This window comes from Bacillus rossius, chromosome 1, assembly GCF_032445375.1.
Source record: "Bacillus rossius redtenbacheri isolate Brsri chromosome 1, Brsri_v3, whole genome shotgun sequence".
NCBI lineage: Eukaryota > Metazoa > Arthropoda > Insecta > Phasmatodea > Bacillidae > Bacillus > Bacillus rossius.
Genome location: NC_086330.1, coordinates 55,155,455 through 55,171,134, shown reverse-complemented (window position 1 = coordinate 55,171,134; position 15,680 = coordinate 55,155,455). Strand labels below are relative to the sequence as shown.

General features: G+C 40.5%; 1 protein-coding gene across 1 annotated transcript in view; it reads left to right on the top strand.

Moving 5' to 3' along the window:
* Nucleotides 1-15,087, top strand: part of LOC134536298 (protein obstructor-E-like) — a 37,166-nt gene extending 22,079 nt beyond the window's left edge. The window contains exons 2-4 of the mRNA XM_063376052.1: nt 6,687-6,914; nt 7,722-7,910; nt 10,927-15,087. Of these exons, the coding sequence (XP_063232122.1) occupies nt 6,687-6,914; nt 7,722-7,910; nt 10,927-11,234 (725 nt within the window). The 3' untranslated portion in view covers nt 11,235-15,087. The remainder of the gene's footprint in view (nt 1-6,686; nt 6,915-7,721; nt 7,911-10,926) is intronic.
* The last annotated feature ends 593 nt before the right edge of the window (nt 15,088-15,680 follow it).

Sequence of the window (15,680 nt, the reverse complement as noted above, 5' to 3'; positions counted from 1 at the left end):
AAATACTTAAAGCTTTTTATTTCGTTAGTCTTAGTTTAGTAATGAAAATGTTTAAAGACTTTTCGTTATAATACCTAAAAAAAATATTAATTTTTTAAAGACTTGTGAAAGTCAGTTTACATCACAGAAAGTTAGCTTGCGAATCTAAAAGGTCGAACAAAGTATTTGGAAGACTTTCGTTTACTCTCTCTTCGATGTGAACGTAGTTGTCATTAGTTTTGTCCCACATTCTAAATGAAACAGGTCTACATGTGCACTCATATGTGAAAGTGTTTTTAGATGTTTTCTCTCATGCGTTGATTAAAGGCAGCTCACCAACCATTTACATTCACTTTTACCGACTCGCGGTCACCTTAGCAAAGCATCTGGACGTAATGTGAACATAAAAAGTTCTAGGAATTTAACATACTTGTCCGTTTATCTCCTGGGATTTTGGGTATTCGACTATTTTCTTAATGGCGAACGCATTTAACGTTAATTTTAGTTGCGTAATGACAGTTAGGGCGAGAGAGATCTAGTCAGGCTGTCTCGAAAACCAGTTTTATTTTAAACTGATCTGTGCTTCCGGGATGTGACAGGAACGTATTCACACTGTCCAATTTATTTTAAGGTACAATCTAACATAATATAGTATAAATGATAATGTTTCTGCATTGGTAAAACTTAAATTTTAAGATAAATATAAAGAATTTGTTTGATTAAAGTGTCACCAAAATCTCAGATGATAATTATTGCAAAGTAAATTAAAATTACAAATTTAGCATTTCAATTCCGATACACACAATAAGGAACCAATAAATTTGATTAAGTTCATTACTTGAATTAGTTTCATAATATTCTCAACAGACACGTAGGATGAATTCCAGATATAATTCAAATGTTTTACATGAACCACTGTATGTTTCACAACAGGTACAACAAACAGTACGCTATATTTTTTTTGGAAAATGGAAAATAAATAAATATTAATGTAAAATTACAGATATTTATGCATTGATATGAAAACAGCTGTATCACTGCAAAATAGTGTTCGCACTAATACTAGGTTCGGATTTATACCCAGGCATTTATGCTTTGTATTGTCCCAGTACCTCCAAATATTTGAAATTATTTGTAAACCGTTCACTGAGTAGCTCTCCAGTATTAACTGCGCAAATTAATAAGCATAATAAAATGAACTAAGATATAATTATGGAAAAATCGATTATCTTTTCCACGGTCTAAAAAAATTGTGATTGTATGAAATATCAATTAAAACTTATATATACGCAAATTTTTTTTAATAAAATGTCAGTATTACCCCGAAAAACGTATTTAATATGTACAAAAATAACCATAGCCATGTGTTCTTTAAAGTTACAATATGTTTCTTGTGGTATTACAAACTATTTCTTCGCAAATGGTTTCAAGAGGAATCTTTTGTAAAAGTACAGAAATTAATTTTTCTGTTTATCAATTTAGCCTATAAAATATAGAGTGCAGGCCAAACGTCTTATGAGCTGGACTTCATAATTCAATGGAAACTCGTTGCTTGAAAAGGACCGGCAGAGCCGGATAGTAGGCGGTGTCTTACGGAACCAAACAGTGTCGACTCGGGACGGCCCGGTTACGTATCAACTGTTCTAAAAACATCATTGTTGCTTTTTCCACGCTTAACGCTTGGCTCTATCGCTCGTTAAGCACTTCGTTATTAACATAATTTTGAACAGGTATGGTACCCGAACTTTCGTTGCCGCGCCCCACTGGTACATATTCCCTTTCCCTAATTCCTCTTTTGTCCCTCTTACTTCACACGCTCCTCCACTCCACCACGACAGCTCTCAGGATGTTTTACTCGCACTATATTTATGCACATACTAATATATTACTGTACACACATTCAAGCACACTAGTCTCATAGATTACCATCACATGCCCATCAGCGGTAGTAACCGGAGGTAAAATAAAACATAAAAAATTGAGGGTTTCACCCGGTGTCACAAAAAAACACACACACATAGCCCTCTAGTAGTTAAGCATACAACAGGTTTTGGTTTGTCACGTTGGTGAAGGAACAAATAAACGCCTATTGAATGGAGACACGGCTCGCTAACCACATAGCTCACAAGAGAACAATTATACTCTGGTGCAATAAACGATAACCAGGGAACATCTTTATTCAACTAAGAATACTTACAAAAAAATCCAAAGAAAATTGGGTAACTAACTTTGATTTATCTCCAGAGTAGTACTGAGAATCTGCCAATGCTTGCCGGATCAGTCATGGATTGAAACATAACTAAAATGTTATTTTTCACTATCCGAAGATTATGGAAATATTTTGGTAAACTTCAAAAACAAGTAGACTTTCTTTGATTGTTTTTAAGTTTATTGCTCTTGAAAAACTTTTGTTCATTTTCACTCATATATAAAATTACTATTTATGGCCTGAATTCAGACACTGTATTAATGAAAGAATTATTATTCTCTACCAACCACAAATAGATATATCGGAATTTTTTATATCCTATTATGAATATGATTATAACAAATTATTGTGGCCTCAGAATTATAGATGGTAAGTGGTAACAACGTAACTTAATAAACACCTCGAATTAAACCAACAAAGAATTGATGATACCAACGTATCTCCACAATACTATTAGGTAAATATAATGATAATTAGATATAAATAAACTATACAAAACAATATAAACACATAAAAAATTAAAAATAATAAAGTATCATGTATTCCGAACTTCATAAAGTTGTTGAAATATTATTCAATCATACGGTATTTCTGTTCAGCAAATATTGTTAATAAAGACCCTCACCCAATATTTTGAGGGGACAGGGAGAAATTTTAAGCGTTAACAAAAACATTTATTAGTGATAGCAAAATAATTTTGCCACTGGATCACTGAGCGAATATTACATTTTTTTTTCTCTTGTCACCATAACATATTTAGTGGGGGCCAGAAGCACATTTTCAAATGCACAAGTTTGTAACTAATAATTAAAATAGTAAAGGTTTTGAATTTTGTCCCGTTGCAAGTATTTCACAAAAGCATTCTTGTAAACTTATAATGATATTTTTTAAAGCGGAAAAGTGATATACCTGTAAGCTACCACAAAACTTCGGTCAGTGAACATTTAAGCTTATAAACATGGAGCTTTCAATTGTTTTTTACTACTAATTCTCAACTTAGCATACATATTTAAGTGGGTTGCATTTACTAGTTTAATATTATTCATCCTAGAAAAATGTTTTGGTATAGTTATTCCTTTAAAATGTTGAAATAAAAATACAACATTTAAGTAGAATCCTAAACTAATTATGCTTCAACTAAAACATTATTATTATAGGCTCATTAAATAAATTACGAAATATTGTGAAATCTTGTTGATACAAGTGTACAGCTACAATTGTCACACACAAGTGACAACTTTTGAAAATAAATGTGAAATGCCTGTTCCTAAGAACTTGTGATTGCAAAAGCTTATTTAATACATCTGAATTGTTGATAACAACCATTGTACCCGTGTGAAACAACATCCTGTAGTTGCTTGGCTTCTGGGTTGTAGCCACGTCGAAGGCGAAGAAATCACCGACGTTTCGGTCAAAGTTACAGTCATTATCAGGAAGCAGTTACCCAGAAGCCAAGAAACTCCAGAAAATGGCCGTGAAAGCCTGCGATATTTTGTTAACGATACCCTGGTTGGCAAAAAAATGTTTGTGGCGATTACAAAACGGTTTTATTTTTTTCAGTGCAGATGATGCAACCCTTGAATTTCGAATGGGCCGTAATTAGCAGTGAAAGGTTGGAACTCAGTGAATTATCGAATGATCCGGCCTCAGGAGTCCATCTCTCGGACTAGGCGGTCGGCGTGTCAAGGTCCCCCGCCAGAAATTCGTGACCGCTTCTTCGACGGGCGAAGCCGGACAGGGACTTCGTCCTTGGATCCCAGGGCTGCGCGGTTCGGAGTGCGTGCCAACGGGGTCGCGAAAGACGTTCTCCGGGTTGTTTTGCAAATGTAAAACCCGGCGAAGGTGAACCATGAGGTCCAAGGTCTCCCTCCCTCCCTCCCTCCCTCCTTCCCCATCGTGAGTGCATGGAGGGACATCTGAAGGACGCAGTTATGAGGTCGTTCTTACCCCCCCCCCCCCGACATCCCCAAGTCGGATGAACCGTTATCGACGCTCCCATAAACTCCGCACTTCGTCCAAGATTGCACGGAGCACTTGTAGCTCGATAGGTTGTTCTCCTTGAGCACAAAGATGCGGAACATCTAAGGCAGAGCGGTTCCTTGTACAGCAGCTAAAACCATTGCCATTTTGTACTTCACCTTGTATTGTACCGATAAATCGTGGGTTTATGGGGGGAAGAGGGAGATGTGAGTCCCTTTCCTTTCTAATCTGGGAATTGGCACATGCACCGAGATGGAAAACGATTTCTGTATCGGGAAGAAGTCTGAAAGTGCTGACTGTACTTTGTTTTTAACATTAACAGTTTTTTTAAGTACTGCTTCATCTTATGTTGACGGCCAAATATGTATTTGTTGCCACCTTATCCAACTTTTTACATAACTCCACAATATTGCAAATATACATAGTAGAAAATTTATTCTACTGAACACTGTTAGATAAAAGAAAATAGAAACGCAACTGCGCTGTTCATAAATAAAAAAATATTTTTTAAATATATATTAATAATTAATTTATCAAATAAATGATTTGATTGTAAACAATAAAAAATCAGAATAAAATTAAATAATTTGCTGGCACACAGGCAAGTAAAGTTATATTATGGCAAATATAAAATATTTAGTAAATGAGGCCGATTAGTAACTGTTACGTGTGTTCATATTATTGAAACACAAATTAAATTTAGTTTTCAGCAATAATCTATGACCATACATTAATCGAATGTATAATTTTATCTTTAAGCTAGCGCACCAAGTAAATTATGTAAAACTCAGAAATTACACTATTAAAAAAAAGAATTTTTGTAACATTTAACTGTTCGCATTAAAAAACAAAAATATCCAAACGTAATTTTATTAGTAGAAACTGGGTCATTTGATTATCACCTAATGTTATGTTGTTTTTTTTTTTTTCAAAAGAACTAAAAAAATCATATATAACGGGCTGTCAAAATTAAATACAACAAGGCAAATTCTTGCTGTGAAGTTTATCTTAATAACACCTGAATGGTTTTGTACATCGGCTAAAAAAATTTCATCACCATTAAACATGAGTGTATTTTTGTATCACTTTTTGTAGAACCAATGCACGATGATTATTCATTGAACATTTAAGCAAACACCTTTCTAGATACTCATTCTGGTATTAATGCACTACCAGTTGCAAATACATTTATTTTTTAAGTCCAAAAGGCTTACTTAGACGAAATAAAATGTTAGTTTTTTATTGTAACAAATGGAGAATTATTCGTCTTTGAAATCATTGGTGGAAGCTCTTATTTTTAAAGGTGTCTGTGAAAGACTATAAGTATTATAATAACACTAGGCCTAAAAGAATATTAATTCCCTAGTGAGTTGTCTATTTTACGAAGCAGATAGAAAACTTTGTTTTATGCTGTCTGAACACACCACGCTCACAGTGGGTGGACTACTTGCTGGCATTACACAGGTACCAAGTACAAGACTGAAACGTTGGATAAATCTTTCGTACGGATTCAAAAATATTTTTTTCTAAACATTTAATTTATACATCTTGATGTAAAATCTTACTAAATATAAGGTACATTTAATTAGCTGGACGCAAAATAAAGAACGAAAGTGGACCTAGCGTCGAAGTGACCAGTTCCCGCATGGTATACTCTTCCATGCCTCGTTCAACTTTTCATCCAGGCTATCCTTCATCTGATATGTGCATGCAGGTTTTACCTGGGCCCAAAATAACATAGTGTTAATCCATATTTATGACTGGGGAGTTATTTATGGCTTAAATCACTGGCATGGCTGACCAATACCCAAACAAAGCATATACGATGCATGTAAAAACACTGGTTCACGCCATTCGCCACAAGAGTGCAGCACCGTGGTAACACATTTCCAATCCACGCGACTTCCGTTCCACTCACTGAATATAAAATTACTCCCATCAAATGCCATACACCGAGAGAGCTAATATTTCACACCGAAATATCGTAATAGGACAGTTTAGTAAAACTCTGGCCGATTGACACTGGCGAAGCTCGTGACAATTTGCTGCACTACTTTCTAGCAGGGGCGTAGCTGGGGAGGGGGGGTTCGGGGTTCAACCCCCCCCCCCTGCCTTAGCACCAAATATTTAATTAATTTCTTATTAATCACTCAAACAAATTTCATGTTAAAATTAATAAAAAAATTTACCATTACAATATTTAAATTTAAGTACATACCGAAAACTGCTAAAAATAGCACTATTTTACACCTTAAAATCCAAATTTTCCCGGGGGAGAAGACCCCCGGACCAACCCCGCTTCATTAAGAAGGGGGGGGGGAGGGAGCGCATGCTTCTTAACACCCCTCATACACAAATCCTGGCTACGCCACTGCTTTCACGCTATTTTTTTTTTAGATGCCACTGCTGCAAAAACTGTAGGTACGATACCCACCGCAAAGGTTCGCTGGTTCACGTCACGAGGTGACACGGGCTGTGGAGTGCGAGTGACGCGGGGGTGGTTGTTCCGTGTGCGCAGCGAGCGGCCAGAAGAGCAGCGGCTTCCAGCAGGAGGACCCCTGCAAGACCAAGAGCCGCGTGGTGGCCGACGCCACCCACTGCGACCGCCTGTGGGAGTGCGTGGGCGGCCAGCCGGAGCTGTACGACTGCCCCAACGGGCTGGTGTTCGCCGGCAAGAACCGCGGCGTCACGGAGGGCTGCGACTACCCCTGGCGCGCCAACTACTGCGAGGGCAAGCAGCTGGCCAGTGAGTGCAATCACGCTCTCTTCGAACAACCACGCTTCTTCAGATTGTCTGAGGAGGCTCGGCAAAACATCACAAGCTTTTAAACATTCTTTTTGAACGATTAAAAAAAAAATAATAATAGGCTACCAAAGGAACTCCCGACTGTCCAGAGATGCATGCGTGTTAACGAAATGGAAATTTAAATAACGATCTGTAGTCCCCAAAAAAATTTGTCAGTAAAGCCAATTTACAACATTTTGAAGACAGTCAAATTAAGCAGTTTGTGGGTATTTCAGAACACAGAGAGAATAAATAAATATTTGTTTATGTATAGCAAAATAAATATTTACTTGCTGCATGTGAAAAAGTAGTTTGTTGGCCTAGCCAAATTTGGTTAGCAAAAAAAATTGATTTGTAACATCTAACCAAACATACATTTGAATTGACAAAATGATGTTGTTAGGTGAACTAAAGCTTTCCTAATACAAATTTTTTTTGAATCAACAAAATATATACAAACAAATATTTTATTGAGGATAACAAACCTTTCTCTCAGTGGGTGCAGTTCTTAGACGGATTGGCATTGAGATTCGTCTGACTTGGAATAATTTTCAACCATTTTAAACTCAGAGTGAACCTTTATCTGTGCTAACCCGTGCTAACCTTTGTTAAGCAATGCTGACCATGTGCCGACCTACGCTGACCTGTGCCGACTTCCACTGATCTGTGCCGAACGTTTATGAACTGTGCTGACATGTGCTGGACTGTGCTAACTTGTGCCGGCCAGTGCTGACATGTTGTGAGCTGTACTGTCCTGCGCCTGCGCAGACGGGCCGATCTCGACGGAGCACTGCGGCTGGCTGTACGGCATCTTCGGCCACGAGACGTCGTGCACGCGCTACTGGACCTGCTGGAACGGCACTGCCACGGAGCAGCTGTGCATCGGCGGCCTGCTCTACAACGAGGTCACGCACTCGTGCGACTGGCCGCAGAACGTCGAGGGCTGCCAGAAGCACCGTGAGTGTAACTGTCCCTGGAGCAAGCAGAGTCCGGATTAAACAGTTTTTGCCTTAAGGGCGTGCCTCTCATTTCAGGTCATGATTATAAATTCATATTAATCACTGATCAACTTTTAGACTTTATTGTTTAACTTTCACGAAATGAAAAACGTATACAGCGCAAACGTTTTGCATAATTAGCTGCCAAATTTACATTTTTTAACTTTTTTTGGGTTGTACAAATAAGGAGAATTTAATTAATTGCAGAACTGAAACTTTTTAGGTTTAACTGAAATGACACTGGCTACTTCATGGTATGGTTTGCATTTCTATCAAAAAAAAACTCATTCCGTGTTTCTTTGCTGTCAAAATTGTAAAAAATTTGAGAATTTTGAAATGCCAGGTAAAATTAATAAATAATTTCAGAAAGAAAAATCAAACCATTTCTTTAAATAGCCAGTGGCATTTCGGTTAAACCTAAGAAGTTTTATTTTTTTCAATAAACTAAATTCTCCTTATTTGTACAACCCAAAAACGTTAAAAATGTAACTTTGGTAGCTAATTATGCAAAAAGTACGCGCTGTATATATTTTTAATTTCGTAAAAGTTAAACAATTGGAAAAGTCTACAAGTTTATCTGTAATTACTGTAAATATAAAATCTGGACCTGAAATGGGAGGCACCCCCTTAAAACGCATGTTATGTATGTTCTACTTTTTTCATTCTTTTTTGTTTTTGTTTTTGTACTGCTGTGTACGTAGACCTAAGATGTAAGATTAACAAAACAAAAACATATTTGTGAGAAAAAATTAATTCTATCTTAATCCTTTCCGTATCAACAGTATGTTTGGGTGAGAGTAGGGTCCAGATTAGCGAGACTCTGCTGAGTAATAGTGGTAGCTATTTCCCAACTGTCACTAGCAGAGCATGAACACTGTCCACCACGTTACGAACGCTGTTGGCAGAACAATGTTAGCAGAACGATGCGTAGATCATTAGCTATAATTTTCAGACCGGTATAATTTGAGAGTGCTTACACGATATTCACCATATACCCATACTTTTTTTTTGTAAATGCAATCCTCAGATATATACATAGAGTGAGAGTTAAAATAACCAAAACCCGTAAAAAAAATTTTTTTGGAATTATTAAAAAAAATTTAAATAAAAGTCTCATCAAAAATCTCAAATAAATCTTTTTTTTTGAGTTAAAGGATGTAATATTTTATTTAAAGAAAACAACAAATTGATATATTCAATACTTGTTTCTTATCTTTTAAGACACATGTACGTTGTACTCGGGGTATCTTGGTAGCATCCTAGTTAAAGTAGTAAGATAAACATGTGGATAATTCTTTATACATATAAGTGTAAAAGTTTTAATTGCTTATGAATTTTTGTTCATTTCCATTTTCGTACATTTAAACATGTTTCAACACATAATATTCATAGGTAATTGTTTCTATAGTACCAATTCTTTTTCCAATAAGATAACTTTGTGTAAACCATGCAATGTTTAATTTAAATTATAACCAATTGTTGAAACAGTGTCTTGGAATGAAAAAACTCGCCTCGCACCAAGAGTTCTCAGACATGGGTTATTTTAATCACAGAGAAAGAAATGTGGTGGTCATTGCTGTGTCTGGTGTAATTTTCAGTGGATGATTTTGGTTCCTTATTCAGACATTTTACAGTTGATTTATCGAACTATCTACTTTCATGTTCATTATTAAAGACACAGATGCATATAGGTGGAGACAATTGTATTACGCGAAAGCCTTAGGTACATACAAAGATGTTTCTCCGAATACTTAAGCGGAAACATGTTTTCCTTAGCATTATTACTGTCGGGCGAATCACAAATGTTCTGTTGAACACCCCGTAAACTGTCATTGGTCCAGTAAACAATAAATATCTAAGAAAATTATAAATATAAAAGAAAGTAATTTTTCAAACATAGACAAATACACTCCAAGTATAACAATAAGGTGAATTTTTCTTTTAAAACCACTATTCCTACATTTTTTTTCACCACCGGGTTCACCCCATCTTGCAATTTTTGAAATTTTACTGTAACAGGGGTTAGTAATATGGTGAAAAAATTTTTTCACAATTATTTGCAGAAAATAATTAAGTGGGATCAGTTTAGCAATAGCAAGTTCCTCGTACTAAACGAGGACTGGGGAAGAACCATCTTGACACTAAAGGTCTGCTGGTGAGGTGAACGATTGTGGCGTGTATGCATAATTTTCCACAAAATAGACCCATGCATTTCATGTGTTAATGTAGTTACTAATTCTATGTGTCATTTTCATGGTATGTTATATCAGAATGAGAGAAGTCGTAAATCTAGAGCGCAAGCACAGGTTTCAGAAGAGGCATGAAGCATTGTATATCAACCCAGACACCAATTTGGATTGCTGTGCTTTTTAAATTCATAATTTCCCTTTTTTTCTCAAAAAAAAAAGATAAAAATTCCCCAAAATGGCCCGAAATTTTCCTATTTCTAGGAATAATCGCCAATTTGATAACATATTTATTCTTTCTCCCGAAAAAAAATATATTTGTCTTGAAAATTTCCCACAGGGGCTTAATATTTTTCCACCAGATAAACCACCACGATTGAATGGAATATGCATTCTGTTAAGTCGGTTTATGCAGTGCATGTTTGTTCCAGGTGAGTCCATCACATCGGTTCATGTTGAGTTGTTTATCTTACCCTTTGTTGCTTAATAAATAATGGGTAAGTTGCAACTACACTGTCATTGTAACCCTTGCTGACCTTGTGATCCGCAAGTCAGAACTGGGCATGGAGCCATGGGCCCGTGGAGAGTTCCAGGCCGGAGATCCACCTACTGCCCCTATTCATGGAATGATCAGTTATGTTTTGATTGTGATGTATATAAAAGGATGGTAAGTGGATTTGAGATGTGTTTAAATTGGATGAATAGGAGGGGTTATGTGGTGAGTGACGGTTCTGAAACCACTCGGGAGAATGTTGTCGAGTTGTTCGTGACTGGCGGTCGTGCCCGCAGCTCTCTGCAACGACGAGGCGAACGGGAACGTGCCCCTGGGGAAGTCGTGCAACCGCTACTGGCAGTGCCAGGGCGGCTACCCGCGCCTGCAGCGCTGCCCGGCGCAGCTGGTGTTCGACCGCAGATCGCTGCGCTGCGTGGTGCCGCCCACAGAGGACTGCGACGTGCCCACCACGACGCCGCCGCCGCTCGACGAGCTGCAGGGCGACGGGGAGCAGAACTTCCCTCGACCCCGTGGCGGCGAGGAGCCGCCCAACCTGCCGCCCGGCGCCGTGCCGCTGCCCTTGAGGAACCGACCCAGGAACTAGTGTACTCCTCGCCCTCTGCTGACCTTGAGGAGCTGAGCCCATCATCCAGAACCGTCATGCTCATACTCCTCGCCCTCTGCTGACCTTGAGGAGATGAGCCCATCATCCAGAACCGTCATTCTCGTACTCCTCGCCCCTCTGCTGACCTCTAGGAGCTGAGCCCATCATCCAGAACCGTCATGCTCGTACTCTTCGCCCTCTGCTGACGTCGAGGAGCTGAGCCCATCATCCAGAACCGTCATGCTCGTACTCCTCGCCCTCTGCTGACCTCGAGGAGCTGAGCCCATCATCCAGAACCGTCATGCTCGTACTCCTCGCCCCTCTGCTGACCTCTAGGAGCTGAGCCCATCATCCAGAACCGTCATGCTCGTACTCCTCGCCCCTCTGCTGACCTCTAGGAGCTGAGCCCATCATCCAGAACCGTCATGCTCGTACTCCTCGCCCCTCTGCTGACCTCTAGGAGCTGAGCCCATCATCCAGAACCATCATGCTCGTACTCCTCGCCCCTCTGCTGACCTCGAGGAGCTGAGCCCATCATCCAGAACCGTCATGCTCGTACTCCTCGCCCTCTGCTGACCTCGAGGAGCTGAGCCCATCATCCAGAACCGTCATGCTCGTACTCCTCGCCCCTCTGCTGACCTCGAGGAGCTGAGCCCATCATCCAGAACCGTCATGCTCGTACTCCTCGCCCCTCTGCTGACCTCGAGGAGCTGAGCCCATCATCCAGAACCGTCATGCTCGTACTCCTCGCCCCTCTGCTGACCTCGAGGAGCTGAGCCCATCATCCAGAACCGTCATGCTCGTACTCCTCGCCCCTCTGCTGACCTCGAGGAGCTGAGCCCATCATCCAGAACCGTCATGCTCGTACTCCTCGCCCCTCTGCTGACCTCGAGGAGCTGAGCCCATCATCCAGAACCGTCATGCTCGTACTCCTCGCCCCTCTGCTGACCTCGAGGAGCTGAGCCCATCATCCAGAACCGTCATGCTCGTACTCCTCGCCCTCTGCTGACCTCGAGGAGCTGAGCCCATCATCCAGAACCGTCATGCTCGTACTCTTCGCCCTCTGCTGACGTCGAGGAGCTGAGCCCATCATCCAGAACCGTCATGCTCGTACTCCTCGCCCTCTGCTGACCTCGAGGAGCTGAGCCCATCATCCAGAACCGTCATGCTCGTACTCTTCGCCCTCTGCTGACGTCGAGGAGCTGAGCCCATCATCCAGAACCGTCATGCTCGTACTCCTCGACCCTCTGCTGACCTCGAGGAGCTGAGCCCATCATCCAGAACCGTCATGCTCGTACTCCTCGCCCCTCTGCTGACCTCGAGGAGCTGAGCCCATCATCCAGAACCGTCATGCTCGTACTCCTCGCCCCTCTGCTGACCTCGAGGAGCTGAGCCCATCATCCAGAACCGTCATGCTCGTACTCCTCGCCCCTCTGCTGACCTCGAGGAGCTGAGCCCATCATCCAGAACCGTCATGCTCGTACTCCTCGCCCTCTGCTGACCTCGAGGAGCTGAGCCCATCATCCAGAACCGTCATGCTCGTACTCCTCGCCCCTCTGCTGACCTCGAGGAGCTGAGCCCATCATCCAGAACCGTCATGCTCGTACTCCTCGCCCTCTGCTGACCTCGAGGAGCTGAGCCCATCATCCAGAACCGTCATGCTCGTACTCCTCGCCCCTCTGCTGACCTCGAGGAGCTGAGCCCATCATCCAGAACCGTCATGCTCGTACTCCTCGCCCTCTGCTGACCTCGAGGAGCTGAGCCCATCATCCAGAACCGTCATGCTCGTACTCCTCGCCCTCTGCTGACCTCGAGGAGCTGAGCCCATCATCCAGAACCGTCATGCTCGTACTCCTCGCCCCTCTGCTGACCTCTAGGAGCTGAGCCCATCATCCAGAACCGTCATGCTCGTACTCCTCGCCCTCTGCTGACCTCGAGGAGCTGAGCCCATCATCCAGAACCGTCATGCTCGTACTCCTCGCCCCTCTGCTGACCTCGAGGAGCTGAGCCCATCATCCAGAACCGTCATGCTCGTACTCCTCGCCCTCTGCTGACCTCGAGGAGCTGAGCCCATCATCCAGAACCGTTATGCTCGTACTCCTCGCCCTCTGCTGACCTCTAGGAGCTGAGCCCATCATCCAGAACCGTCATGCTCGTACTCCTCGCCCCTCTGCTGACCTCGAGGAGCTGAGCCCATCATCCAGAACCGTCATGCTCGTACTCCTCGCCCCTCTGCTGACCTCGAGGAGCTGAGCCCATCATCCAGAACCGTCATGCTCGTACTCCTCGCCCTCTGCTGACCTCTAGAAGCTGAGCCCATCATCCAGAACCGTCATGCTCGTACTCCTCGCCCCTCTGCTGACCTCGAGGAGCTGAGCCCATCATCCAGAACCGTCATGCTCGTACTCCTCGCCCTCTGCTGACCTCGAGGAGCTGAGCCCATCATCCAGAACCGTCATGCTCGTACTCCTCGCCCCTCTGCTGACCTCGAGGAGCTGAGCCCATCATCCAGAACCGTCATGCTCGTACTCCTCGCCCCTCTGCTGACCTCTAGGAGCTGAGTCCATCATCCAGAACCGTCATGCTCGTACTCCTCGCCCCTCTGCTGACCTCTAGGAGCTGAGCCCATCATCCAGAACCGTCATGCTCGTACTCCTCGCCCTCTGCTGACCTCGAGGAGCTGAGCCCATCATCCAGAATCGTCATGCTCGTACTACTAGCCATCAATGTCCTTGTGTAGCCCGGCTCAGAAACTAGATAGAACAATCACCCTCGTTCTATGCCCACTTATCCATCGTTGAACAATGAGTAGCCTGCCACTTGCTGGAATGCTGCTTTGTTAAGTCTAAAGAAATATAAGTATTAATTCACAAAATGGTTCTTTTTCGAAACTCCATAGAATATTATAAATATAAGTTTTATCTGGGACCTTAATTTTTTTTTTTACAACAAGAACGCTTGATAAGGTATATTACTCAAATAAGGTCTTGGTAAGTTTGCTTGTATCGAATACACAGAAATCTAAAACTCGGAAAAGTTTACAAAAAATGGTTTTTAGGGGGTATTTGTAAATGTTACGAATATAATGAAAGATTCTTCAACTGATTGTATGAGACTTGTGGTTTTTATGAAGTGTAAATGTTATTCTTAATACAGGAAAATGAAATGGAATTATTACTAAAATGAACTCTTTAGTATACTAAATTAAAATATATATATATAATTTTCAGTGCTTCAAGGGCTTTTGAGTAGACCCACACTTTGTAAAATGGTTTTGGTCAGCAAGAGTTAGTCTTACAGGAAAAACAAGATAAGTCTAGAATTATTACACCATACATTATCACTGCCAATATTTTTGGCTTAATTTGCCATTAATACCGCCAGAAAATTGCGCTATAGTATTTTGTCTGACTCCGGAAAAACTCTAAAGCTTTTCACAATAATCATATGTTTGCTGGAGCATGGTTTCAAATGCTTAGCGATGTAGGTAATTATCATTAAAAGTCCATTAACTACATGATATAGTGTTCTTGCCGCACTAAAATAAGCACAAGATTAAGGTTGGTGAGAGAGTTTGAGTCAGGAACTGACTATCAAAAATTTCAAAGAATTCTGAGGAAGTGAATACTACGGTCAGTTATTTAATTTTACATTTTACTGGTAATAAGTGACTTTAGTAATAGTTTGTAGCTATATTTGTGTTACATTGTTACCTTGTTCTAGACTATATTAATTGTATTTAGTTCGAGACTGAGACTTCGAGAAAAAAATTCCATAGCGTTTTACAGAGAAACATATTTGTAAATTGTTTGTATGATATTTTATTATCAATAAAATCATTTTTAAAAGTCTGTGATTTTATTTTGGTTTTTGGTGTGTTACCTGCAGTTATAATATCAGTGAATGAAAAAAATCGAACTTAAATTTATTAATTTATTATTAGTGTCAATTACTGTTTTTAATTTTCAACATTCATTAAATTTAAGTGTTTTTGAACAAACATTTTAAAAATGGTGTACTACATATTGTATGCCGAGTTTATCTCTGTACCTGGACGACGGAGTTCCACTTGGCGTCTTATTTTTTGTGTAAAATCGTGGATTTTAAAGGAAGACACCTATTTAGACAAACATGAAAGGAAAACATTAACCAGAAATACATTTTCATCCAAATCGTTAGATCCATTTCCGATATACGAAAGATTAATGTTTTATTAATTTTATTTTTATAACATTATTTGTTATGTATTTAATTATACGAGAAATTTAAAGTTTAATGTTTTGTGCAGTGATCATAATAGGTCGAGTTTACCTATTACAGTTTACCTATATAGACAATATACGTTATATATACGAATAATTTGCAACATCACTATACTTCATACCTACCTACATAAGAACTGCAATAGGTTAAATAAACAAATCACTAAGGCTTACAGTTAACACT